The sequence below is a fragment of the Podarcis pityusensis genome, assembly GCF_964106645.2.
Source record: "Podarcis pityusensis genome assembly, chromosome: 7".
Taxonomy (NCBI): domain Eukaryota; kingdom Metazoa; phylum Chordata; class Lepidosauria; order Squamata; family Lacertidae; genus Podarcis; species Podarcis pityusensis.
Window position 1 is genome coordinate 40498467 of NC_138031.1, and position 27663 is coordinate 40526129.

Here is a 27663-nt window from a genome sequence, read left to right on the forward strand (position 1 = left end):
CAAACATTGATGAAAAGACCCACTGTGGGTGCTCCCACTGGCAACGGGGCCCTAAGATGCCCTTTAAATGGCTGTGATCATGAAATGCTATGTAAAAGCAGAACTTTAGACCAGAGCAGTATCCCTCCAATACAAAGAGCAAGTACCTCTTCTTTTTGCCCACCCTCTTACGTTTTCTGTGGTTACTGCCATCCCACTGCCCTCTTTACAGCCTCTTCTCCATATCCGAAAGCAGCTGTTTCAAGTCACCCATCCTCTTGCCAACTTGCACAGGGCTTCAGTTTTTCAGGCTATATAAAGCACAGCGACAGGCATCTCCAGGGTTAACCTCTCAGAAACTCAACAGGATCTTCGGAAGCCAATCAGCTGCAAAGTGTAGAAAGGGGAAGGAAAATTCCACCTGGCTCCTTGTGTTGTTTTCTGGCAATCTTTGTGCTGCAAGGATCAAAGAGCTACCACCTTAGAGCAACATTAACTGGTGCCAGAATCTCTTGATATGACTGTGCAGCAAGCTACAAGTATTCTCTGACACAAACTAAACTGTGATTTACAGAGCTTAACCTTGGATTAGCTGGCCCATAAGGCTTTCAAGTAATACTTTTCACACCAGCTGAGGCTCTTCTTATCCCGCTTTATCTTGATTTGTTTTCTCTGTGCTCCACAAAGGCATGGCGAGTCCATTTTTGCATCTCAGTGAGCTTATACTTACTTTCTGAGAGACAGATATCTTGACACGCTTGCCAAGAGCAAATAAGAACGCATTTCAAATACAGATCAGAAAATATGCTGTACTTCAGCTTGTTTAAATGTTTGCAGATATCCTCAATAACTGTTTTGCCATTCTGACACAGCTTGTCAAGTGACACTGCAATCATTGGCAACCCAAGCAAAATTATACACTGCACTGAGGTGGCACAAAAATTGTTAACCTCAGTTTAATGTATGCCAGAAGCCGTCTTGTTTCAGTTAGTTGAATCACAGACATTTCCAGCAGCATTCTTTTGTTGATAAACATTATATTTTCTTGTGACTCTGTGGCTAAATGTCCTTTTCTTCGTCCTCAAATGTCCCTGTATAGCGGAACGCTCAATTCCTGCTTATGCTGTCAAATATTCAATTCTTCCTGTCGACTAACATTTAAAAGAACATTATGATTAGATTACAGATCAATTCCCCATCAGACAAAAAATACATTAAGGGAGCTAGGGGACTCAGTCGCAGAAAAGAAGGGGTAATTTCATTCTGGCAAGACATTAACTATGAGCATTTAGCTTTATGACATTTCGCAATAATTGGCCATATAAGAACTACTTGATACTCCTTTCTTATCACTGAGTTGTATGAGATGCTGCACTAGCAGAGGTGCACAAGAGTCCCAACCCTTCATCGGGGGCGGGGAGGGAATAAAGCAATTCCCTAGTGCTAGGACAACAACCGAGCCCTGGCTTCGGAGTCTAATTTTGGCTCTGTAATGCATACAGTATTACAGTCTTATTGGAAACAAGGAGTAGAGTCATAATAACATAAGAAGAGCCATGATGGATCCCACCTAGCCCAGACTTCTGTTCCCATAGTATCCAAAAAAATGCCTATGGAAAGCTCACAAGCGGGACATGAGCACAACTGTGCTCTCCCGCTGCTTCTCCCCAGCAACTGGTAATCAAGTGTCTCTTCTGAATCTCCTACTGTTCAACTTCATTGGATGGCCTCAGGTTCTAGCATCAGGAGGAAGAACACCTTTTCACCCATCCACTTTCTCTACATCATCTATATTTTATAAGCCTTCATCATATCCTTCTTCCCATAATTGCTTTTTCTTCTTCTACCAGTTGCGAGAAACCAAAGGAGAGGAGAGGGCTCTTCTGCTTGAATCCTGCTTATGGGATTCTGATTGGCTACTGCGAGAACAGGATGCTGGACTAGATAGGCCATTGGCTTGACCCATGAGGCTATTTTTACATTTTCATATTCTTACCCTAAAAAGCTACAAATATTATAACCTTTCATGATGGAGAGATGCATTTTATTGTTGTTTTCTGTACCTTTTCCAGATCTACAATATCCTTTTTGAGATGCAGTGACCAGAACTGTCATAGATTTTTAAAAATGATATCATTATATGACAGTTTTATTTACTACTCCTCTTCTAACAATTTCTGACATGGAATTTGCAGCAGCTTTCATTGAGCTACACAAACTCAGGTTCCCTTTCCTGGTCAGTCAATACCAGTTCAGACACCATCAGTGTTTATGTGAAGTTGGGAGTTCTTGCCCCATTGTGCATCTCTTTACACTTGCTTATGGACCATTGCATTGTGTGCCATACAAGAGCCAACATGGTCCATTGCAGAGGGATTGAGACATTCAGCACACATCACAGAAGTGCAGAACACAGGAACTTACTCCATACTTCAAATCATTCCATGGATTGCTGAAGCTTAAGCCAAGCCATACATTACCAGATTAAACTCCTCTCCCCTCCTGGACTATGGGGAACTTTAACTGCCTGTGAATTTGCTGTATACATTACAATCTTGTAAAAACATGCCACGTAATAGCAATGTGTTAAAACATCATTATTTCTGTGGCAATAATTACAGTGCTAATCAGAAGCAATTAATCAGAGGCAATTGAAATTTGGCTTTAAAATGTTTGCTGCAACTGTAAGAACATTGCTCCTTGAAATACCAAAAATATTCCCAAGCACAAGCTAAAATTAGTAATAGAAAATAGTTATAGAGTAAGCACAAAGGTTAGCAATAGTCCCATTTGTCAAGGTTGTCATGAGACTGACAGCCATACGCAGTGACAGCACTATCAAGATGAATAAATAGCGAGGGAATTGGCGAGTGCGGCACAGAACATTACAGATGGCAGACAGATTCAAGTCTGCAATACCAATTCAGTATTGCCACCAGCTGGAATGGTTCTGTAGCTGGATATAAATCTCCACAAGATACAAAATTCTTCAGTATGTTCCCGGCATTAGAAACAAAATTAATTTTAGAAGCCTGTGGAGGATATTGCAAGATTCAGAGAACTCAATATGATACCAAAACTAAACTAAAGTAGGGCAATATTTAAAAGTTGAGAGGGAGGGGAGGAGAGAGAGTAATTGGTGCTGGTGGGAACAGGCACAGAATAATATCAGTCAGGAATTCCAGCTAGGAATATTATAGAATGATATGCAAGGTTGCCTAAAATCATCATCACATCGCCACTGAGATTATATACTCAGAAGGAACTGCAGCATATAAATACTTCACACAAGTTGTTCGGTCTCTAAGATTCAGCTTTTTAAATCTGGGACAAGTCCAACTGGGGCAGAAGGCAAAACACAGAAGGCAGTTTGGGAGAAGGAAGACCCCAGATATTGCAGTGAGGTTGGAAGTAGGAGGATGAATTGTAGCCATTAGAGCATGAATGAACATTCTGCGAAATGCTTTTTTATTTTGAACATCTTCTAGATTCAGAACTGGCCAACTTTCCACGGGCCATTTTTAATAGGTGAGCATGCTGTCACGTCACCAGATGCCACATGATCACATTCCACAGGAAGCATTAGGAGAGCACTTAACTGTAGCTCTGATCCTTTCAAACCATGGCTGCAAAAGAAGAATCTGATGCAACTTTCCCCCCCAAAAGCTGGGCTGACATTCAGTGCTGAAAGCAAGCCCCACTTGCAGCAAGCATCAGCTGCTCTCAAATGAAACTAACCCTGGCAGGGTTTGTATTTACAACACAATTTAAAGGGTCATTTATCGGTTGAAGATAAAAGTGTTTACATGATCCCTTCTCCTGCATATTTTCCCCCTCACAACAAGCCTGTGAGGAAGGTAGGCAGATAAGGCTGAGAGACTGTAATTGGCTTAAGGCAGAGGTCGTCAAACTACGGCCCACTGGACACGTTAATCTGGCCCGCGAACCTTGCGGACCCTGCTGCCCACTCGGTCAGTCCCCATGCTAAACAGACGTTGTGCAAAGACCTCACTGCATACAGACTTACTTCCGCGACAGAAGCTCCTGCAGCCAATCAGAAGCCACAGACGCCTCTGGGCACCACCCGTTCATTCCTGCTGAGGCAGCCGAGCAGGAGGAAGTGGCGGAGGAAGTAGCAGTGGCACGGAGGCTGCCTAGGCCAGAGGCATCTGGGTGCTGCCCTTCCTTACTGCTGAGGCAGCCGAGCAGGAGGAAGCAGCCGAGCGGGAAGGAAGTGGCAGCAGCGTGGAGGCTGCCTCCGCTGCCCAGGCCAGCGGTTTGGGCTCTGTGCCCCGCCAAGACAGAGGACGCTGACACTGCCGAAGATAAGGCTGTGTCGGTGGCTGCAGTGTAATTGGCATAGGCGGGGGGGTGTCTTTCGGGAGGCAGTGGGTCCAGCCCCCCACAAGGTCTGAGGGACAGTGGACCAGCCCCTCCTGAAAAAGTTTGCTGACCCCTGGCTTAAGGTGACCATGTGAGCTCTCTGGAGAAGATGGGATTTGAACCTGATATCTAACTGTGTTACTATGTGCATGGGGTAGGCGGTTGGGAGTGGGGCAACACAGAGCTTTTCCATGATCTTGGGTATCAGAATAGGAATGCTGAAAGCCTGCATATCTTGGAAGCACTATACCTTCTCTACTTTTCTTTCTAGTTCTGTCGGTGGATATCAGGAAAAAAAGGAAATAATACTGATAGCCATGAAGTGGACTATGTAGCCACAAGGAAAAAATAATTCCCCTTTCAAGAAGCTTTCAAAATTCTGAGCTGATGACAGACTTGAGTTCACTTCTCTGGGGAAGCTTCAAGCAGAGTTTATGCACAGATAATTCTGTGCGTAAACCCAAGAGGCCTTTATGACAGTCAGGATCAAATGTAACTGGGAAATCTGATGAACTAACTTAGAGGCATACTTACATTGTGCTTTGTGAGGTTGGAAATATTCGTTGCTATTGCTTGTAGCCAGTCAATGCAGTCTTCAGCTGAGAGACACTGAATTATTCCACTACAAATGCCATCCACAGCGATTACTTGAAATGCATTTTGCCTATGGACACATCGTAATAGATTAGGTCAGGAGACAAGTGCACCTACTCCGACATTACCAACTTAATAATACTTGTCAAAAGGCTTCGAAATCACTCCCCTCTACCTACCCTTGCCCCACAATAAAAGTCAGCCATTGAACTGCTACTGATTTCCCTATTTTATGAGTCATTCTCTTCTATATTTAGCTTTTGTATATGGCACATCTCCAGATAAATCTTGGCAAAACCCACAGAACAACTGAATACAGATTGCTCACACTGGGCTATCTGCTCAGGGCGCAAAGCTTGAAAAGGTAGTAGCCTGGCAGATTGCACAAGCTGCAATTTGCAATTTGTGGCACATAGCTCTTCAGCTTTACCCCCCACATATTTTGACCATGCTGATTCTGGATCGAAGTCATTCATCTCCACCTTGGAAAATTTCATTATTTCAATATGGCATCCACTATATCCCCAAAAACAAGAACAGATGCGTCATTTAGCTTCTACAGGAGCTAGGATAATAATTGGTGTGTTTTCAGAAGCAAAGAATTCATTTTGGCAACCTCCCACCATATGGAATTGCTCATTAGACAAGAATGATATATAGTTGGTAAGGAGCTTATCCGTATCTTGCTACATTTTTAATTGTATTTTTATATAAACTGCCCTAGGAACATAATTGAAGGGTGATTGATTGACTGATTGATTTATTGATTGATTGACTGACTGATTAAATAAATGTAAACATTATTCTTAATGGGGAACCTGCATTATACATTGAGGAACCTGCGTCCCTCCCAGTATTGTTGAACTACAGCTTCCATCATCCCATGCTATTTGAGGCTGATGGGTTTTGGACTTCAACAACATTTGGAGTGCCATAGGTTCTCCTTCCCTGATTTAATGCACTAAAAGAATGGAGGCACTGGCAAATTCACACCATTGGTGCCACAAAGCATTCCTAAGCATCTACTCAAATGCAAACCCCATTGAGTTCAAATAGATTTACGCCCCAGGTATGTGTGAATAGAACGGCAGCCTAAGTGCATTATAAAGGACAATTATTGTGGAAGAAGACAACAGTGGCTTCACATCTGCAATTCCAAAAGCAATGGGTGACTTATTGGAAGGAATCTGTGCAAAAAAACAAAGAAAGGTTCTACAGATCTGGACGCAGCATATACATCCTCCCTAATTGTGGAATAGATCACTAGTAACCCAGGTTTATAACTACAGAAGCTACATCAACACTAAATTTTCAGAGCTAGAATAAATAAAAGGGAAAATACTTTCAATGAGAAGACTAAAAAGATATTTTGGAACTTTTAAAATAATAAAATAAAGAACAAGACTTTGTAATAAAATCTATCATAACTTTCTTAAGAGTCCCCCCTCCTCATATTCTATAAAAGCACTAAAGCAGAATATTCTATATTGGCATGCTCCACTAAATTATAGATTTTTAATGAAAATTCAAATATGATCTGCTTCAAAAACTAATTAGGTGAAGGGTTGAGAACTCAGAATTGATCCACATAACTTTAATGATTTTCACATTGCACTTTCCCAACATTTGGACATAACCTAAACACAATGAATGTGTGCAATGTATTTATCAATATGAGGGGAGGGCATCCAAGCATTCTGTGTCTGCTATTCTGCACAGCTGACTTATCTGCCGTAATGCTCTGTGGACTGATTTACTGCATCCAAATGACAGATAATTATCAAGCCCATAAAAACCTTTGAAATGCTGAAGCAGTAAGGGCCCAATTTCCTCCAGAAAGTACATGGGTCTGAGTGGCTTAAGAAACACGGGAGCACGATGATATTTCATGCCCTAAAACCATCTCCTGAGTGTGGACTAGAAATTGTACAACAGGTCTATTTATTCATGATGAATATATGACTGAGATTAGACATGAGAAATGTGGGAATTGTAGCTGCAGTTCGTTCGAAATCAATCTTCTATCCATTACATCTGGGTCACTTAAAGACAGAAAAATTTTGATAGAAGGTTGATCTGATTTATTTTTTTAAAAGAAAAATTTCAGCACAGGGAATATTATTCTCTGGTTCAGGTTGGTCCAGTGCATTTTGCATTAGCTGTAACAATCCTTCCACTTTAACACTGTGGGGTAGAGGGTGGACCACACAGATTTTTTCATAGGGATTTGCAGGTTGAGAAAAAGAGATCAGCATATTGATTTCTGATTTCCTTGTCCATTAGAAGCCTGCAAATAAACACATACCTTTACCAATATGAATTTGGCCCATCCCACCCTACCTTCCTTTGTCTAACCAGAGTCAACTAAAAATATTTTCCAGCCTAGCGACATAGAACAAAGCAGGAAGGGCAGTGTCACACACCTGGCAGGAGGATTGGTGCTGTGCAGGTGCCCTGCTGGGACCACAGGTTTGGATACATAGGGGTGCCTTTATCACGTCAACCTCCACACAGCCTTGCCCTTCCCTGTCTCATTAAGTGGCAGAGATACCACCTCCAGGAAGCTAGGTACACAGTGCCACTACTCCTAATAAAGTATTCCTGGGTTAGAGCACAGGAAAACACTGAATAGTTTGTCATGGAGACTCTAGTCCTAGTGTCGAGTCTAGCTTTTGAGGAAAAGATCATGGCTGACTGATACTAGGCATTTTAACTGATTGTTAGCTTCTCTAGGCATGGAGATTTGGATGTGAAATTCCTTCAAGCAATCAGTGCCTCTACATGCCTTATAAGGGTTTTGTAGTCATGCAAAAAGTCTCTTAGTTATATTCTTTGCCTTATGCACAACTTGAGAAAGAGCTACATTTCCAGCTAGAAGTAATCAACATGCTCCGCCTGAGTACCAACAGGTTTTAATTTACTTAGCTAAAATTGGATTTTAACCAACTAAGTCATACTCAATAGCTCTACTCTATGACTTAGGAAAAAAATCCCATTCTACTTAATATTGCTGAGGGGTTTTTTTATTTTTCCTTTTGTAAATAGTATGACTCTCTCTCATTCTGTGATAGCTAGAACTTCGGGAAAAGTTGTACCTTAGAGTATTAATCATATTAGTTTCTAGCACTAACTGTGTTTTACAGCCTCAGCTAACATAACATCTATTTTTCCTTATTAGTAAAAAAATGCCTTTCTTTCTCTAATGATGGTAAAAAAATGATCTAGTAGTTTGAGGGCACCTCTCCTTCTCAGACCCTTCACTTCAAAAATTACAACTAGCATTCTCCAGTATATGGAGAAAATATTTCCTTTATCTACTTACCTGCACATATCTGACCCTGGGAGATACTGGGAAAACCGGGAGTGAAGCAGCGGGATTAATCGGAGATCACACCACCTCTTCTCCCACCTAAGCCCTGGAGAAGTAGGCCATGAAGAACATGAAAGTGTGTCCTGAAAAATATTTCAAACACCTTTGATGTTTTGGTGTTACCATCAGCAGCTACAATAAACAGTACCTCATTTATATATTACATTACATTTCTCTGCCATCTTTCCACCACAGAGCTTGAGGTGGTTTCATAGTCCTCTTTCTCCCCATTTTATCGTGAAAACAACCCTGTGAGATAGGCTGAGAGTCTGTGGTTGGTCCAAGATCACTCAGTGAAAATCTTCTGAACTGGCTAGTTGCAAAATGCTCATCACTACAACAAGTGGGATATGTATAGCAGGAAAGGTTTTATTTTGTAAGGTTCTCTGGGAAGGGTAACATTAATCTCTACCTTCTATACAAAGAGAGAACTATATAGTATACCACATCCTGCAGGATGCTCGTAAGTGAAGCCATCAAATATAAGGAAGAGAGGGCTGGTTTTATTCAATGGGCACCATATACTCAAAAAGGAGAAAGTGAAGGGGTGTTTCTAGAGACACCAGTGTAATGAGCATTATATCTATATCCTTCCTAAGGACTTCAGTTGTTGAGGATAGACCTATCCTAGAATCTGCAATGAATAGAAGAAGCCTTCACCATTGTTATTGCCAATGGAAGTAAACAAAAACAAACCATTCATGCAACAGAGCTCTGGCTCACATCACCGATAAAGGGAATAACTCTCATGCCCCTCTATCCAGAAGGCGCTTTTACCTTTCTTCATGTGTTCATTTCTATGGATATTATAGTGGCAAAAGAGGCAAACTTGTGGTAAGAAAAACAAGCACCCCAACAGGATATGCTGACATTTAAAACAACATTTTCTTTCAAACATTTTGAGGTCATGCAGACATGAAAGGGGGAAAATATTACAAGGGTTGTAAGAAACACTAATAGTGAAGTATTTGTAGCCTCCGCAGAAGCAAGAAGTGTCAAAACGTTCTTGATGGAATCTTTCTAGCTGGTTCCAGAGACAGGAGACTACAGAATAATGCTGCAACATTTCAGGTGTTTATTTGAGCCTCTGGGTCTGTCAGCACCTATGATGTATTGCTAAGTGATGTTCAAACAAAGAACAAAAAAGCTTCTTCCATGAGAGTTGGTGCTGATAGCTTTTTTTACAACACACAAACTTACCTTTGTTTCCAATTTGTTTGGCAGTTTTTTGAAATCAGACCTTGTTCCGGTTTGGATGTAGTAGTAAAATTGAATTGTCCAGGGGAAAACATAATTAAAATTTAGTGTGGGTTCACTAAGATAATTTGAATTGCAAGCCAAAATAGCGATGAGCGAACACTCCTCCAACCCACATCCAATTTAGAATTAATTCTGAGGGGGAAAAGAAAGCCAAATAAATGCTGTATGTCCAAAATAAATTATTAGGTCCTGGCATTCTCCTAGTGACATAACAGAGAACACACTGGATGGGACCCCCACCATCATTTCACTCTGCGTTGCTTTCTTTAAGAAAGTGACTGTACTCAGCATCCTATCCAGGTTGTGATGGGGCACAGGTAGGTAGCGATGCCAGTTATAGTTCCCTAGAAGTTCAGATGCTTCAGAAGCACTGCTCAGCGATGTGGTCAGTCCTTACTGAACTCACCACCACTGAGGGAACATGGACACTGGGGAAAACGTACTTAATGCCAAGAGGTTTGTGGCAGGTTCCAAGCTCTCTAGGTTTCCAGGTAATTTATGACAAAATCATACTGGGATCCATAGGTTCTTTATAGAATTTTTATTCCATTTTAATAAGACTTAAAGGAAGCAAAAATAATGGAGTATCTAAATCCACTTGTCAGTTGTGGTCTTTGTCTGATTTCATTCCATTACTAAACCAGGAGTTAGCATAAAGTTCCCCCACCTATAGCTGCATAATGAGAAAAGGGTTTTTACAGTACACTTTGCTTCTATGGAGTCTACCTAACATTGAAACTGGCATATTCCCAGCATGCTCATAGATGGTGTAAACTTCTCAGTTAACAGTCATGTGTGGTAAATTTTCATATTTTTGGCAGCAAGGTAAAAAAAAAAAAATTCTTACCGTATTATTGGGATGGTAGTTAAGATGTAAACCACTATCACACAGAGGCGATGAAGTACCACTGCTTTGATCACTAGGAATGCCTAATAAAAACATAAATACATACAAAAGTGTATCACAGCTTACTGAACTACGCACACTTCATAATCAAAACTGACATTGGTTTTGTCATACAGTAGTTACAATTCAGCCACACATAGGGCACAGCTGTTGCCTCTGCTACAGAGGGTGTTTTAATGTGTATTACAGGGATACTAAATGCATCAGCTCTCAAAAACCACCATGCATATGAAGATCATCAAAGATGACTGAAGGGATGGGGAGTTCTTTGCCATGCAAAGTAATCTTACAGACTTGTGATAACCAGATGTTTTCCCTATTTGAAAAAAAAATCTGCATTGCCATCAGGGTACAGATTTATAAATGTCAACACTGTTTTATGATCTGCATTATCTTTTACATTCTATTTCGATACACCACCCAGGTATTCTATGAAAGTAGAGCGATTTATAAATTCTGAAGCAAATAACTGTGGTGATCCTACATTACTTCACCACCCCCAAATAGTCTTCTGCCTGTAAAAAATAAAGTAGGTGTGCGAATTCTACTGTGTAGAATATAAAATATCTTCATTAGTATGAATAAAGGAGAAACTGGTATAATGATAGAAATGAGAACACTTTCAACAAGTTAATCAACATTTGAAAATAAATGAATATAATGCAATGGGAATTATTTAATGGGTAGGAGGCTATTTGAATTCATTTCAGAAGTTTTTTTAAAACAATATTTTCCTTTTCTTAATTAAAAGGCTGAGGGAAACCCTGGTAATAATCTTCACAGGGCAACTATAGAACACAGACAGAGCCATCTCAGACTATGCACTAGTCCCTACAATTTATTAAAATTATAGAAGGAAGACAGCTGTCTCTCCATTTCTGCTATTTCCCAATAAGACTAATCAGTTTAAATGGTTGAACAAAAACAAAATACTGATCACTATGGACTCCATTAATCTTCACTTAAGCAGAGCAATCTGTTCAAGCCCATGACTGCAATTTAAAATGAAAAGTCCTCAAGACAGATATATTCACTCTCAATTGCCAAGTTCGGGGGGAAATGCCAACCCTTCTCCAAATCTCTGCCATTATGTATTAATCTAGAAATGAAATGCAAATACTCTGGACAAATTATCGTTAAGTCAAAGAACTTTAATAGCACTCAAAGCAAGTTGTAATCAGTTGAGAGCATAACATCATCACTAAAGCAAAGGTTTAAAATGGAACACTCAAAATCAGCTCTAGGGAGAAACTCATACAATTCTCAGCAAAAATAAGCAAACAAAAACCAAACTATGATTTGTAACTTAACAAAGGCAGGGCAATTCACAGAAGCAGGCTTTAAAAGTAGTAATGTGAAGTGGCTCTGGGGCTCCTATGATAGATTCAAGGTTTCTTTGGGTTGTTGTTATTGTTGTTTTTATAAAAAAAACAGTTAATACTTACATGCACAGTCTTCGTTGAGGGGCAGTTTGAGAAACGCAGGTGCTCTTTTGAGAAAGGATACAGTTAGGGTCACCTCTTCTCCAGCATTCCGAAGAACCTGGACCTGAGGATTAAAGATGTAGATGTAACACACACATACAAGCCAAAATTACATTCTACCCTTCACACACAATTGCACAGTTGCTTACTGTACAACATAAAAAGAAATGAACAATAAAGGCAAACGTGAATTTTTAAGCTTTAAGGTTATATTCTGGTTTCCTTAAAATTCTTCACAGATTTTCCAATCCCTTCTCTTGTTTTACAAAAGGATTTCAGTGCACAGAGGTCTGAGGTAAGCATTTTGGTAAAAGTTGGGACTGAATCAGACATCTAGCAAAAGCTGAGCCTTATATTGCAAGGGACTGTGAAACCTGCAGGTGGCCAGATGTTGGAACTATCACCAAGCAGAACACATAAGCCTCCCACCTGTGAGCAGAACTGCCTCTCTTATGAGAAAGTTGACTTTGGTGCAAAATCCAGCGAGAGGAGGGAATTCTGTGGATACCAAAACGGATGAACCCACAGCTGTACAGTCAATCACCCTTCAACCAGTAGACTCACAAGGTTGTGAAAAGTGCCTGCCTGGTCAGGCTAAACCTTGCACAGTTGTGATTAGCATTCTAAAACATGATTATTTCCAGGAGGAAGGAATGACGTTCCATTAAAATTGTGCAAGAGGGGCTTGGATAATATCATTTCCCCTCTGATCTGCACACCATGAGCAGTCTTCTTCTCCCTTTCTACCTAGAACAAGGCAGCCTCATGGGATAATTCAGTATGAAGACATCCCATGTAAAAAATATTGTGCATGGGTAGCTAAACCTTTCTAGTCTCACAGAAAAAAACTCTAGTAAATAAAATTCTCTAGTAAATAAATGCATATTGGTGGAATCTGTCTGTTTTGCCTCTCACTTTGGACTAAAAAAAAAACCCCTGAATTTTTCCTTGGTGATTTAAAAGAAATGTGTGCTTCCCCTTCTCTTCTGTTACATGAATTACCCAGAGTCACTTCATCCAGATTATCAAAACTGTTCTCACTAGTGTAACAGCCAGACCATCTATCAAGAACTGAATTGTCTGTCCCTGTGCTGCTCTCACAGATATGAGCAAATGTTTCACAGTAATTTGACACAGTGGAAGTCATGTAAACTTTGCTGAGCATCCCTTTCTGAAAGTGGGACACACTTGATCACAGAAAATATCAAAGATGATGCTACTTAGAAGGTTGTAGCAAGCAATGCACAACTGAAAGAAAAAGGTAGGAAAAAAGGTATCACCAGCAACATGCAGAAATTTAAGAGAAGACACCTATCTCACAAATATAAGATGTAAGGAAATGTTAAAATAGGTATACAAAACTGAACTTCAATTTGTACTGTTAATAATCTTGCTATCTCAGGTCCATTGAAAATGATCACCGAGTCCTTCAGTTTACAATATTAAAACTGTCCTATTTTAACCCAATACTTTAAACGCTTTTGATGCTGAATATATACATTCACATTCTACTTCATACATCTGCTAAAGCATACAGTTGCCAGCAAAAGCTCATTGCTCACTAACTGGATAGTCTTTTTAAAAAGTATACCACAGTAATTTTTATTTTTGCTGCTACAGACCTTAAAAATACACTGCTTCACCATGTTGGTGCATATGGTGAAGAAAGGCACATTGGTGGTGTTTTCTGAAAAATCCTGGTTGATGGAATGCATACCACTTTATGTTTAAATAGTGGGTTTCAGAACACAGGAACCTTTTAGACTCCTAAGAATCATGACCCCGGAGTCTAGCAGTGACCAGAACACCAAACCAGGGACTAAAATGTCACTGGCAAAAATCAGAGTTTACTGTTGTAAAACAATGGGTTGCTAGTGGGATGGGGAGAATGTGATGTAGACAACATCCAAAAAAATCAAGGTGCATGCAAGTTTTAATCCACGTTAAGCTCCCACCATGGGAAGGAGTTATGGTGGTCCCAGGAATATCTAGGGTAAATGTCTTGGTCTATACTACTGACAGAAAGGTGCCCTTTGGCCCTGCAGAAGATCTGACCACTCCCCTTCCTCTTTATTCTCTCCATGATGCCCTCTTCTCCCTTTTGAAACAGACTTCATTTCTATCTTCTGGCTACATGTGGTTAAGATACTAAGATACAAACTGGCATGAGATTTCTCAAATACCTTAAAACACTGGAGCCACATATTTTAAGCAGCTCTTTAATATTCTAAATGCCATGCCCTTCAAAACTGCTCCATATATTTTTAATAATTTAAATTTAAATTTTAAATCACAATCAAAGTAGACCTTTATGAGCTGATTTAAATGTGGGGTGCTTTTGTTATTGAAATTTGGTTAGAGAGACCTCAGAGAACGCACAAAAATAAGAATAAAAGCTTAATAAATAAAAGACTAGAAATGTTACTATAGCTTTTTCAATATTTCTTCTAAATAATGCTCAACATCATTAATAAATGTCAGCCAGAGATGAAGTACTCTAATCGGGCATCTTACTTTACAGTATTTGTATTCTCAGGTCATCCACTATGACTGAAAGCTCTGAATTGCTGAACACTCTATATAGATTCCTCCATATCCCTCGGAGTTGCAATAATAGTTTATTAAAAGTATTTTCAGACATGGCAGAAGACACAAAGTACTATGAATACAGTAGTCTAATTTCACATGTGTTGTGCAAGATACATTGTGGTTCAGCTCCTTAGAACTCAGTAATCTTATTTATGCTGAGCAGCCTTTTGTCTAACTCCAACAGCAAAAAGGATGGGGATGGTTATTCAGAAACTGCTTGGGTGAACACGAAAACATGGTGGTTGAAAATTGACAGAAAGGGCTGACACATGAGCTTTGTAATGTAACATAAAAAGGGAGGCATAATTTGTCCTAATGTTGTGGCCCAGTTCATACATATCAGAGCGAATGATGGGATTTATATAGTGGAGGAATGAAGGCAACAACACTTTTGAGCAAATCAGTCACATGCAACTTCTCTCTGCATTTCTTTTGGGGAAGGGGAATTGGAATTGCATTCACAAATGCTGCACTTGAGCCATTTCTCAGCCAGATGAATTACTTTTGCCTGCTCAGAAACATGAACCTATTTTGGGTCACCAGCCCTACTCTACACAGCCGGCTTTGTAAGAATGTCACTAAGATGTGGAACAAGGGAGAGTGGAAGTGTCTGCAAGCTGGATTCATTATGTATTGCTAATCTAGAGAGAAGAAATTTTTCAGATGGGTATGTCAAACACAGTCCCACACTGAACAACTCTGTGTCAGCAACTAATCTGTGTCCACAATGCCAGATGTGGGGAACTTTTGGCTCTCCAGATGTTGCTAAACAACAACTCATATCTGTCCCCAAAGCATGGTCAATGGCCAGTGATGATGGGAGTTGTTATTCAGCACACCTCCTTCCTGTATCCAACAGAAAAGGGTTTGTGCTGTTGTAATTTTGGCCACTGCTTCCAGATTTTATAGGAGAGATCCAAAGAATGGCTTAAGCTCTCAAACTGTTTTTCTTTTATTTCTTTCAATAGCAGACTTCCATTCTCTATCCCAAACTCCCCTCATGGAATGGGCAGGGCTGGCATGGTTGATTAGCAAACCCCTTTGGAGTAAGGAAATTGGTTTCTTTGTTCTTTGTATCTGACCTACGTGTGATCACACTTGAAAAATGAGCCTCAGTACATGTTACTGAACACACATTGATGCTGGGCACACTCTTTTTAATATAGGATTTGTTAGACAGATTTATTTCTATTACCCAGCTTTATTTATAAATCACCCTTGAAAAATAATTTTAAATTCAGTTTTGCATACTAAAAATATTATTAGCAAAAGAAAGGTAAGTAAATGGATAGAAGAAAATCTTTTAAAGAACTCGAATGAACTTTTGCAAGCTTCCCCCCTACTAGCTGAGCTCTCCAGAACCTTGACAGCGGCAATCCTTTGACAAATCTGTTTTTGAAGTAATGCTTTTGATCAATACTTGCAGCTCTCTCAGCTTAGTACGTAGGCTGCTCTGCCTCCAATCTCTGTTGAGAAAGATATTTTTGTACTGCAGCAAATGACAAAATTAGTCTTGTCACCTGCAAACCATGTGAAAACTTCCTTTCTTGCCTGCTTCAGCCCATCCACATAATGATAGCCTTTCATACACAGATGAATAATTGCACTGCATCTGTGAGACATAACTTGTAAAACCTCTGAAAGTAGTTTTTGCTTTCTCCCATACACATTTTTTTTGCAATCATCCATGCCACTGATTCAGCAATACAGGGAAACATATAAATACATTTTTGTCCCATTCCTATTTTGCAAAATCTGAAACCTATACTAAAATATTAAGCTCCCAACAAGAGGAATAGATAGGCAATGAAATAAAGTCCTATATAATAGTTCAGCTTCCCCGTTTCCCCTGAAATTATCTTTCATGGGCAGTGCAAACTGAAGTTAAGCCATGGGCAGGCTAGACACAACCTACAGGCCTTAATTTTTCTTCTCCATACCTTAAAAAAAACCATATACACAACAATATGTTTTTAAAAAACAGGTGTTAAGCCTGATTTAAGATTAGTATCCGGCACAGGTTACACACTCCATTGTTTCAATTGCATCTTCCCCAACCTGGTGCCCTGCAGATTATTTTTCAACTATAACATTAATCAGCTCCAGCTGGTTTGGTCATGGGCTCCAGGGTATCGAAAATTGGTTTATAGGATACCTGCAGCTACTGAATCTTCTGTCATCTAATCTGTTCTTTCTCAGAAGCTTCTTGTGTCCCTATCTTATTCTCTAGACCTGAACTGAAAATAAGAACTTGCCCTCGGGAGCTCTTTCTCATATTTGGATGACAGGAAACAGCCTTATACCAAGACAACCCATTAGTCTATCGAGATCAGTATTTTCTGCTCTGACTGGCAGTGAGTCCTCAGGTGTTCCAGGTAGGGTTTTCCTCTTCAGGCCCACCTTGGAAATACCAAAGATTGAACATGGGACCTTCTGCCTGTAAAGGTTGTGCTAGGCTATTGAGCTACAGCCCATACCACAGAGAGCTTCATAGATTTTTCTAAAAACAAAGGGCTCCCCTATTTTCTCCAAATACTTTGAGCAAGTGAGATGATTTTACATCTGTAGGTTGATAAACAACTCTAAAATGAAAAAAATGCTGGGTCAGCATTCTAGCACAGTGCTGAAAAAAAAAGAAAGCAACTAGCTTAAATTGTTCAGGGTGTTCACTGATGAGCGTAACAGTGATGGCTTGAATGCATTGGAAACAATAATGCTTATCACAATTCATCTTTAATTTTGTCCCATTGCAGCTTTTACTTCATTTCCATTTCATATTCCTAATTAGGCAATAATCCCAGAGAAATCCATTCTTGCCAGTGGTTAATTGACATTCAGAGTACAACTTCTATTCTAGCCATGGTTTTATAGATGGAAATATCTGAATGGCTCTTTCTCCCTTGGACACGAATCTGCAATATCAACAACAAAAGAAACACTAACATGATATTTAAAGTGTCACTGGCTTCGTTCACAAGTCAAGCTATGTCAAGCAATGGCTTAGGGCAAACAAGCAAGTGTATGACCTTTGGAAGAGGAGATCACAGCTGCTTTGATCCTCCCCAGTTGTTCTGCTGCTAGTCTGCACTGATCTAAGCATAGTTTGCTTTAGGATGTCCTCAGAACTCAGGTCCATGATTTAGCTCTCCTGGGCAAACCACCAACTGTAAACCATTCGACAAGTCTTTGTTGCTGCTCAAGTTAACCTGGAAAGAGCTAAAGATCAAGCCCAGGCTTGCCAATCTTCCTTCTGGAAGCACCAGACACTTGTTTGGAAGAGCAAAGTGAAAAACAATATCACAGTTGTGTGGGAATTCTGTTTTGAACAGGCCATAACTAAATAGTATTGAAAAACAGAATCTGTTTTATTTGCTGTTAAGAGATGAAACTAAAAAGCTGCTAAACAAGTTTATGCAGAATGAGCAGCTTACGGGAACAGAGATAAGAGGGAACACTCTCTAAAGCAACATCCAAAGAAATGTAAAAAGAGAGATTTGGAGAGGGGAGCCCTCATGCTTAGAATGAGTATATATATAGAGAGAGAGAGAGAAACCTTGGAGTCAGGAAATTAGTGGAACATAAGGAAAGTGAATAGGATAAAGGACAAGGCCCTAGAAGCAGTCCAATGATGAGAAGGGTGTCTGTGCTCTTGCAGCAATTGTCCCACCCAATGTACTCTGAAGAAAATGGATACAGACGTACCCTGTTTGTTGAACGGAATCCATTCTGGAAATCCGTTCAACTTCCAAAAACATTCAATAAGCAAGGCACGGCTTCCAATTGGCTGCAGGAGCTTCCTGAACTCAATCAGAAGCTGAAGACGTGTCAGACATTCAGCTCCCGATAAACGTTTGCAAACTGAATCACTCAATTCTGGGTTTGTGTCGTTTGGGAGCCAAAACGTTCAGGTTGTAAGGCATTTGGCTTCCAAGGTACCATTGGTGCTCTTAGGAGCCTCTGAGGGTGAGAAGTGGTGAATAACAGAGGATGGTACTGAACATCAGTGGAAACTGGGTCACAAGGAAAACAGATTGTTGCCTACCTTGCAAAACTACCACCTGATAATTATAGCTTTCCTTTTTCATGCTAGACTCAGAAGAGAGCAGGTCAAATATTTTTCCAATCATAGTTGACATAAAATGATACAACTGTGATAAAACAAAATTGCCAAGTATCTATTTGCACTCTTCCACACTATTACAATTTGACCCTTCCTTTCAAAAGCCCCCCCCCCAATCTTTTGAGGAAATAGGTACTTAGCAATACAGTTCAGAAAAACCATTATTAAAGTACATCTTGTTTACAATACACCACTAGGTCAATCATAATTTGGTCATTTAGTTGCTGGTAATTATAATTTGCTTATTGACATGAATTAGTGGGTGGAAAACTGCAGTTAGTACCAATCTTGCAACAATCACACAATACTGGCATTAGCTTTGCTCAGATAATATCCTACCCCCGCTACTTTTGGAATTATGCTCAAGGTGAAATCAGAAGTTGACCTCAGACTTAGGCACTCTGTTGACAAACACACCTATGGCTGTGAAAAAATGATAGGCTGAATAAGGAGACTGAGTGCACATTTGAAAACAGGAGCTTTCTGCTGCTCACTGCAATGTCTGCAGGGTGCAACAGCCCATAGAGTACATTCAGGAAGATCTGGGGCTTCACAAGACTTTACCGGGCCTTGCAATTGCTGAGGCAGCCCAAAATCTAGAGCTACAAGTGGAAGGGAGCATATTCCTATGTTGTCTAGGTAACACATTCTCTCTTCCAGTGCTCAAAGGTAACGACAGACAATGAATCTTCTACAGCACAGGACAAAGGAGAATGTGCTTCTGGCTAAGGAGTGTACTTCCTTTCTTAGCACACTTGAACAGTGACAGTTTTATTGTCGACCCACAAAGTACATTGCCAGAACAGAAGTGTTCCACTTAGTTGCCTGAAAATCTTGGTAATATTCACCCTCTTCACTGCATGGTCACAGAGTGGCATGATACTTCCATGGCTACATGATCACTGGCTAGTTAGGATCAGGCAGCAAGGGAGATGATAACATGATGCCCGAGGATAAGGAAAATGATAGTCATAAAAGAAGGTGACATGACTTGGGGCAGGGGGAGTGCATTTTGCCCCAAAAGTTTTTGCTAGTGATAATTTGGCTCAGCCTTCATCTTGGCAGTCTATCAACAACCTCTGCTAAGCAGTGAGTCTTAATTGTTTGTTTATTATTGTTTGTTTAATATGTCTATTTTTAGTCTGCCCTTCATTCATTTTTTGATCCCAGAGTGTTCTGCAGCACAATGGGTTGCATCCAACTAAGTTTTACTAAAGTAGACTTATGCAAATTAATAGACCCAAGTTAGCTGTGTTCATTAATTTCAATGGGTCTACTCTGAGTAGCAGTATTGGCTACAAATCAGTTATGACAAGTACAGACAGGTAAAAACACAATATTGAGAAGTTCAGTTTTCAGTGAAAATAGGGACGTCCCGTTCCATAATGATAATTTTACTATTTATACCCCACACATCTGAGTGAATTGCCCCAGCTCTCTGGGCAGATTCCAACATATATAAAAACATAATAAAGCATTAAACATTTTTTAAAAAACCTTCCATATACAGGATTGCCTTCAGATGGCTCGGGAGTCTGATAACGCCATACCCTCCAACATTTCTCCAATGAAAATAGGGACATTCGAAGGGAAAGTGGGACATTCCAGGATCAAATCAGAAACTGAGATGGCTTCTCTTAATCAGGGACATCCCCGGAAAATAGGGACAATCAGAGGGTCTGCGATTTTATCATTATCCACATAATACAAATATAAAATGTATATATTTATCTATGCTGGCGGTTAGTGTGTGGATATGTTAAATTTCCAATATGTTATCTAAGTCTGGCACACACAGCAGATGGTGTTTGTACAAACATAGATATTCACTTATTACTTATCAGGGGTGTGTGATTCAGCTCGTTCATGACTTGCCGAGATGCAGCTGAAACTTTGAAAATGTGTGATCCTTTTGGTTTGAGAGTAAAGTGGACCAGTAGTACCCTCCATTCCTCTCACCTTCTCTCTCTCCCCACCTCTCTCTGGGCTGGCTCTGCCTTATAGCTTTACAAGAGACACATGCTCCAGAAATATGAAATACCGTCTTTTTTGCTCTATAAGATTCACTTTTCCCCTCCTAAAAAGTAAGGGGAAAATGTGTGTGTGTCTTATGGAGCTAATGCAGGCTGTGCAGCTATCCCAGAAGCCAGAACAGCAAGAGGGATCGCTGCTTTCACTGTGCAGCGATCCCTCTTGCTGTTCTGGCTTCTGAGATTCAGAATATTTTTTTTCTTGTTTTCCTCCTCCAAAAACTAGGTGCGTCCTGTGCATCTTATAGAGCTAAAAATACGGTAATTCATGCCTCTTAATACCAATTGCTGGGAATCCCAAGTCAGTAAGAGTGCTATTCTGCTCAGGTCCAGTTTTGTGCTTCTCATAGGCATCTAGTTGGCCACTGTGAGAACAGGGTGCTGGACTAGATGGGCCACTGGTCTGATCCAACAGGCTCTGACCCAAGCAGCCCTCCAGTACTGCTAAGTGGCCCAAACAAAGGGCTTTTGGAAACAGAACTTAGCCAATGGGTGAAGAAAGGCCAAACTTGTCCAAACCTATTTATTTTGCTCTTCTTATGCTATTTCTGCCTGCTTTTTCTGTCTAATAGGAAGTCTCTCTGTGGGTATCAGTTTTTCACTCATATTTTACAAAAGAGACTAGCTAAAGTGGTTGGTTAAATGCTTCCTTGAAAAAGGCCTATTTTAGGACTCGGTATCCAAGATTGCTTGTCTCAAAAATAGGCCAGTGGCAGCAATTAAAGGCCAAACTAGGCACAATGATTTTCATTTTAGTATTTAGCAGCTCCTAAAGGACTGCCTTGCTGAGTGGGGGGAGTGATGCTCTGAGAGATGATCTTAACCATTTCCTTCCATGCTCCTTCTGCAATCTGAATCCACTTCGCCCAAAAAGCCAAACCCTGTTGTTATCTCCACAGGGAGGGAAAAAACCTTTACCCAAGTCTGTTAAATTGATGGCAGGGTAAAACTACATTGCACAATTTACAGGGGACAAGTCTTTTTTTTAAAAAAAAAAATTTAAAGATTTGTTTCACTGGGTGAACATACCCTCCACATTTCTCCGATGAAAATAAGGACGTCCCATTCTATAATAATAATGTTACTATTTATACTCCACGCATCTGATTGGATTGATCCAGCCTTCTGGGCAGATTACAATATATATAAAACATAATTAAACATTGAACATTTTAAAAACCCTTCCTTATACAGGATTTCCTTCAGATAGCTTGGGGGTTAGGTAACTCCATAGCCTCCAACATTTCTCCAGTGAAAACAGGGACATCCTAAGAAAGTGGGAAATTCCGAGATCGAATCAAAAACCAGGAAAGCTTCTCTAAACCAGGGACATCCCTGGAAAATAGGGACAATTGGAGGATCTGGGTGAAGGCAGCAGAACACCACTTCCACAAAATTCAGCCTCATGGGGCTTGAGACCAGTTAACTTAGTGTGTTACCTTGCCCTACAGAAGCCTGTTTGAAGGCTTCCATTTGTGTGACTTGCACTTTTACAAGTGCCACACCGTGTCTGTTCCACATTTGCCAGAGGTTGCAAAGTGCAGCGCCTGCACTTTGGAATGCGCTGCCTATTGATGTTAGGCAGACACCCTCACAATTCTGTTTTAGACACCTGCTAATAACTTATTTCAGCAGGACCACCCAGATATATAATTTAGTTACCTATACCTGTTTTAAAAGTTTTAATAATTTTATCTTTGTATATTTTTGTGTGTGCGCGCATGTTTATATATAGATATACATACACACACTTGCTTTTAATTGTGATGGTTTTATGTATATTTGTTTTTAATTGGACACTGGATTTCAGCTGCGTTTTATCTCCAGTTTCATTTGTGCACCACTTTCTTCTTGTTGTTTTCTCAAAAGGTTTATAAATCTTCTAAATAAATGGTAAAGCAAAAGAAACCCCAACAAAATCCTAACAACAACAACAACACAATTAGCTGACATCAACTCTGATTTGGCCCTAAGAAACAGTCCTTGCCTGTAAGCAGTGCTTTTTTTCTAAAAAAAAAAAAATGTTTAGGGGTACTCTTATTTTCCTACTCATATTGAAAGACTGCCCCTCAATGAGGCCAAACTTAGATTCACAAAATGTTTAGGGGTATGCATGCCCCTGCATACCCCCAGAAAAAAGCACTGCCTATAAGTAAATATACTGTGTAGATGTGGACTGAGGGTCCTATCTAAATGTGACAAGAAGTTTCAAGGCATTAGAAGGTTTTTTTAAAAAATAAAAAAGAAGTCTACAAAACTTTGCATTTGATACTAATACAGCACATTAAAACACAGCATATTTTTGCATTGCCATCCATTTAACATACTTGGAGAAAGTTCATATTCTGTGAAGAACTGAAAACAACAGCTTGTGAAGCAGTCCAAACAACAGCACTTTCCGTTTTAACATACACTCATTAGATATGGGCCAAAGCTCTCTTGGACAGGGAAATTAAGACAGAGAGGCAATGAGATGACCTGCCTTTGCACGCATCAAATATCTGTTTGCACCAGATTTATAATTAGGTTTTTGTTTATTTTTCTTTCATGCACTTTTCTTTGAACTCACAAATAGCAGAGCTCCGGGATAATACATGAAAGGGAGAAAAATGTGTTTGTTTCCCAGGAAGGAGGTGGCTATGGCCACAGGCCAGCCTGTCTGTTGAGTCGCATGGTGCCTGTCTCAGGCACCAAGGAAGGTGGGAGTCAAGAAGTGACATGAACTCATTGTGGGAGGAAAAACATTTGTGGATTTGTATAGCTTATGAAAGATTTAAAACGTTGGGGTGTGTGTGTAATTCTATCCCTTCATGATTGAGCCACACAGCAAGATCTATCACAGCCTCTTTCAGCCCAAATACCTGAGATCTTTCTAAGAATTGATGCTTTTGAATTATGGTGCTGGAGGAGACTCTTGAGAGTCCCATGGACTGCAAGAAGATCAAACACATCCATTCTTAAGGAAATCAGCCCTGGGTGCTCACTGGAAGGACAGATCGTGAAGCTGAGGCTCCAATACTTTGGCCACCTCATGAGAAGAGAAGACTCCCTGGAAAAGACCCTGATGTTGGGAAAGATGGAGGGCACAAGGAGAAGGGGACGACAGAGGATGAGATGGTTGGACAGTGTTCTTGAAGCGACAAACATGAGTCTGACCAAGCTGCGGGAGACAGTGGAAGACAGAAGTGCCTGGCGTGCTCTGGTCCATGGGGTCACGAAGAGTCGGACACGACTAAACAACAACAATAACAAATGAATATGGGCCTTCTACAAAGAAATAATGGTTCTGTCACCACATCTTCTCCTTCCACAACCACTTTTAAAATTCCCAGCTTTAATATATAAATATAAATGACTAACTAGAGAAATGTCTTGCAACAATATTAGGGCAGTAGCTAGAAACAACTTGTCTCCACACTCCCCCAAGGCCAGGCCAGCCTGAGGAACCAGGTGCACAAGAAAGACAGACGGCCTGCTTCTATAGGAGGGTAAGGTGTGATGGTCAGGCAACAAGAAAGGGACCATAGGCAGTGACTCATCAAGAAATGCCAAAGCAAGGTTTCCCCATTGGGAACATGAGATGGGAAATGGAGAAATCCAGCCCATTCAGTGCCTGGCCTAAACATACACCCAATCCCCCACAATTCACGGGACAGTTTATTCCATTTTCCCATTGTTTTCCTAGCTGTTATTTTCTGCATTATATTTAAGCTTTGACAAGACTTAGATCAAGTTTAGTGCTCATTTCTGTGTTCTTTGCAAATGGTGTTTTTCCCCCCCTGGAAGCCAATAACACTGAAATGAGCACTAAAATATATTCTGCTATACTTCCAAAAGTGTTTTTTTGTGTTGCATGAAAGCTCAGTTTAACAGTTAAGGATATGTCGTGAGAATTGAATAAACTGTCGTGAATGCAGCCAGTGAAGAGCAAATGGGTCACTCAATGGATCCCAATTGATTTTGGGGTGAGCCTCTTTCTACTCACCTCTAAGCAGGCTGCTGCAATGTATACATACCAGATGTGAAACACTTGTGGCAAGCCAGAAGCAGCAAGTGATGGGAATCTGGGACCAGGCACAGAGGTGAACAATTTGATGCCCACAGATTAGAGATGCCAGATGGGGGAGCGGGCATTTGGGCTGTGTAGGACATGAGCTCTGTAGCTCTGTAAGATAGAACAGGAATAGCTGCCTAGTTGAAGGCAGAAGAGAGAAGAAGAATAGCTCTGGGATCTGATAAGCACCACAGTGGAGGAGTGAAGGGCTCAATCATAATATTCTGCTTAGGATGTCCTGTTCCTTGAATATTGCCACAGTCCTTTTACTGAAGTGCCCCTCTCAATTTTCTAAAGACGTTTCTCAGTCCAGTCATTACTGATTCATTTATATCTGCTTTGTTTTGATTGTTGCAGGAGAAGAGTCATCTATAAAAGTATCCAGTCATGTATTACAGAGGGTTGGACTAGATGATCCTCAGGGTCCCTTCCAACTCTACCATTCTATGATTCTATGGCTGAAGGTTTGCAAACAAGTACCCACTTTACATCTCTGCCTAAGGTTTTGGTTAAGCATGCCAGGTGCTAAAATATAAGCATGGCTGGCTGTGCAAATTATAACTGAAAAGAAATATTAATCTTAGAAAGCATAATCAGGTTAACAAGGGTGCCGGCATAATTTCACAAACATTTCATATCTTGCTTCATTGACTCTGAACACAAAACAATGACTTACTAGCATAGCTGTATGGCACTGCACTCAAAAATACAACCAAACCTTTTCCTGAAGCCCCAATATCTCATTTTGCTCCCACAGAGAGATTTTCTGCATTAGCTTAACTACTGACTAAAGTAATCTGATCACTGCTGGAACACCAAGGCTCGAAGACACAGTAAATAAAAATCTCAGTTTTAGTATACAGAAGCCTAGCAAAGGATTAAGCTGCTTTTGCAAACAAATCAGACTCTGAAAGTTGATGAGCCATATATGAAATAAGCACAAAACTAAAAAGGAAGTACAGCTCCAAGAAATGGGATTAGGAAAATAACTTAATTCGTTATTGAACCTCATATAATGCAACATACAATTAAAAAGAAAAGAGTTTCTTTAGGAAATCAGTAGCTCCTTTACTGTTTGATGCACAATTTTGTAAGAGTCAATAACTCTTCTTTTTAAAAGAGCTATAATTCCCTTGAATTTACATCTTCAAAGCATTCTTAAATCACTCAACTATGCAAGACATCTTATCTTTTAGAGCAGAGCTGGGGAACCTGTAGCCCTCCAAATGTGGCTACACTACAACTCCTATCATCTCTGACTATTGGACATGCTGGCTGGCGCTCATGGGAGTTGTAGACCAGAAACATCTCAATGGCCACAGGTTCCCCAGACCAAACTGAGTGAGAAACTATTCATGCAATTAGCAATTGTGCGAACAGCTTTAAAAAAGGAAATAGGAAATGTGAGGAAGCCCAGTCTAAACTGAGACCTTGTAGGGGCGAGGATATTTAACTCCTTACTCCATGCTACAGTCCCAAACCAGATTAGCCACACCCACACACGAATTTGCACTAGGGTAAGTGCTTCCACTGGCACCTCAACCATACTGAGCTGTTCACATTAAGGGGTTCCACTGTAGACATCTGTGCTCAACATGTGGGTGCATGATGTTGGGGGTGGGCCCAGTACCCTGACCCTCACTTCTCCATTTATACATGAGAGCTTTCCACACATCTGGTATGTACAGGGAGTGCTACTTAACCAGACATAATAGTATTGCTTAAAGAGGTACACACAGCACACCAGAAATAAAGGACCTACAAATCCTAAGAAAGCAGAGGCTCCCTTAGGCTGTAACACAACTGAGGTCAGTAAACCATTTCTATGGTGAAGTTACAATATTCAAAGGTTAGATCATTTAGCAATCTTGGGATCATTGATCTACTTACAGAGCATAACGATGAACACTGTGACAGAATTGCAGCTATGCTGACTTATATTAAGAACCGCAATGGTTTTTAGGAAAGGAGTATAAGCTCACCACTTCTTCATGCCTGCATTTTCTTACATTAATTCCATTAATCTGTTGAGTTTAAAAAAAAGAAAAGACAGTTTTGAGCATTGGCTTCACTTAGGTTAGACTTCACATTATACTTGGGACTAAAAGCTGGCAAAAGTGAATGGGTTTGCCTACCTGTAGAATTGCATCTCCTATGAACAGCAAGCCTGAGAGTTCCGCTAAAAAGAAAGAGAAAATAAAGGAAAGGTGTGCTTTTCATTTCAACCTTTCCTCTATATTTTTCCATTAGCTGCATCAATGGAGCAGGATGTGAGCAGGACAATCAGAAATAGGTGACAAAAGAAAACAAATCCATGACAGGTTTCATATTTCACATTTACATAGATAATTAAAATTTTCTGAAAGTATTATTGAGGAAATTTATTTCCCCTTTTGCATCTAGGACATGTTTCTAGTCTTGAACCCTGAAAATGTAAAGAACAGCTGCAGCTCTTGTTTCTAAATACAGTTATCAGGCTTCAAGGCTGAAGTGGATCTTGTGATCTGAGTGACATTTTGTAGGGATTCTGCTAGAGATTGACATATCTGTCTATTTCTTGTCCCGGTCACTTTCCATCCAGTTTCTGTGCTTTAAAAAATCTGCCCAAAATACATTTAAATATAAATCTCTGATCTCAAACTAAACATTTTAAATGCATTTTTTTGTTTTGTTTTTTGAGCTAAGAAGAGCATCACAACTCTCACAGAAGTACAAACTCAGAAGGACAGCTAGGTTCCAATCTGCACATTAGTCTGTGATGTGCATTCAACCAGTGTTCTACCTCATAACTACAGCCAAAGAAGGGAACCGCTATGGAATTTGCTCTTGCTGGCCACAGTCCACCTCCTCCTCAACCTTATGCACAACTTGACTGAAACCTAATTGGATACAT

The 27663-nt window shown here is 40.2% G+C and overlaps 1 protein-coding gene across 3 annotated transcripts in view; it reads right to left on the bottom strand.

Moving 5' to 3' along the window:
* Positions 1–27663, bottom strand: part of SNTG1 (syntrophin gamma 1) — a 241028-nt gene that overhangs the window by 70775 nt on the left and 142590 nt on the right. For all 3 annotated transcript variants that reach the window (XM_081014050.1, XM_081014051.1, XM_081014052.1), the window contains 6 exons: positions 26906–26949; positions 26753–26794; positions 11939–12041; positions 10434–10516; positions 8279–8409; positions 4897–5026 (listed from right to left, as the gene is read on the bottom strand). In XM_081014050.1, the coding sequence (XP_080870176.1) occupies positions 4897–5026; positions 8279–8409; positions 10434–10516; positions 11939–12041; positions 26753–26794; positions 26906–26949 (533 nt within the window). The remainder of the gene's footprint in view (positions 1–4896; positions 5027–8278; positions 8410–10433; positions 10517–11938; positions 12042–26752; positions 26795–26905; positions 26950–27663) is intronic.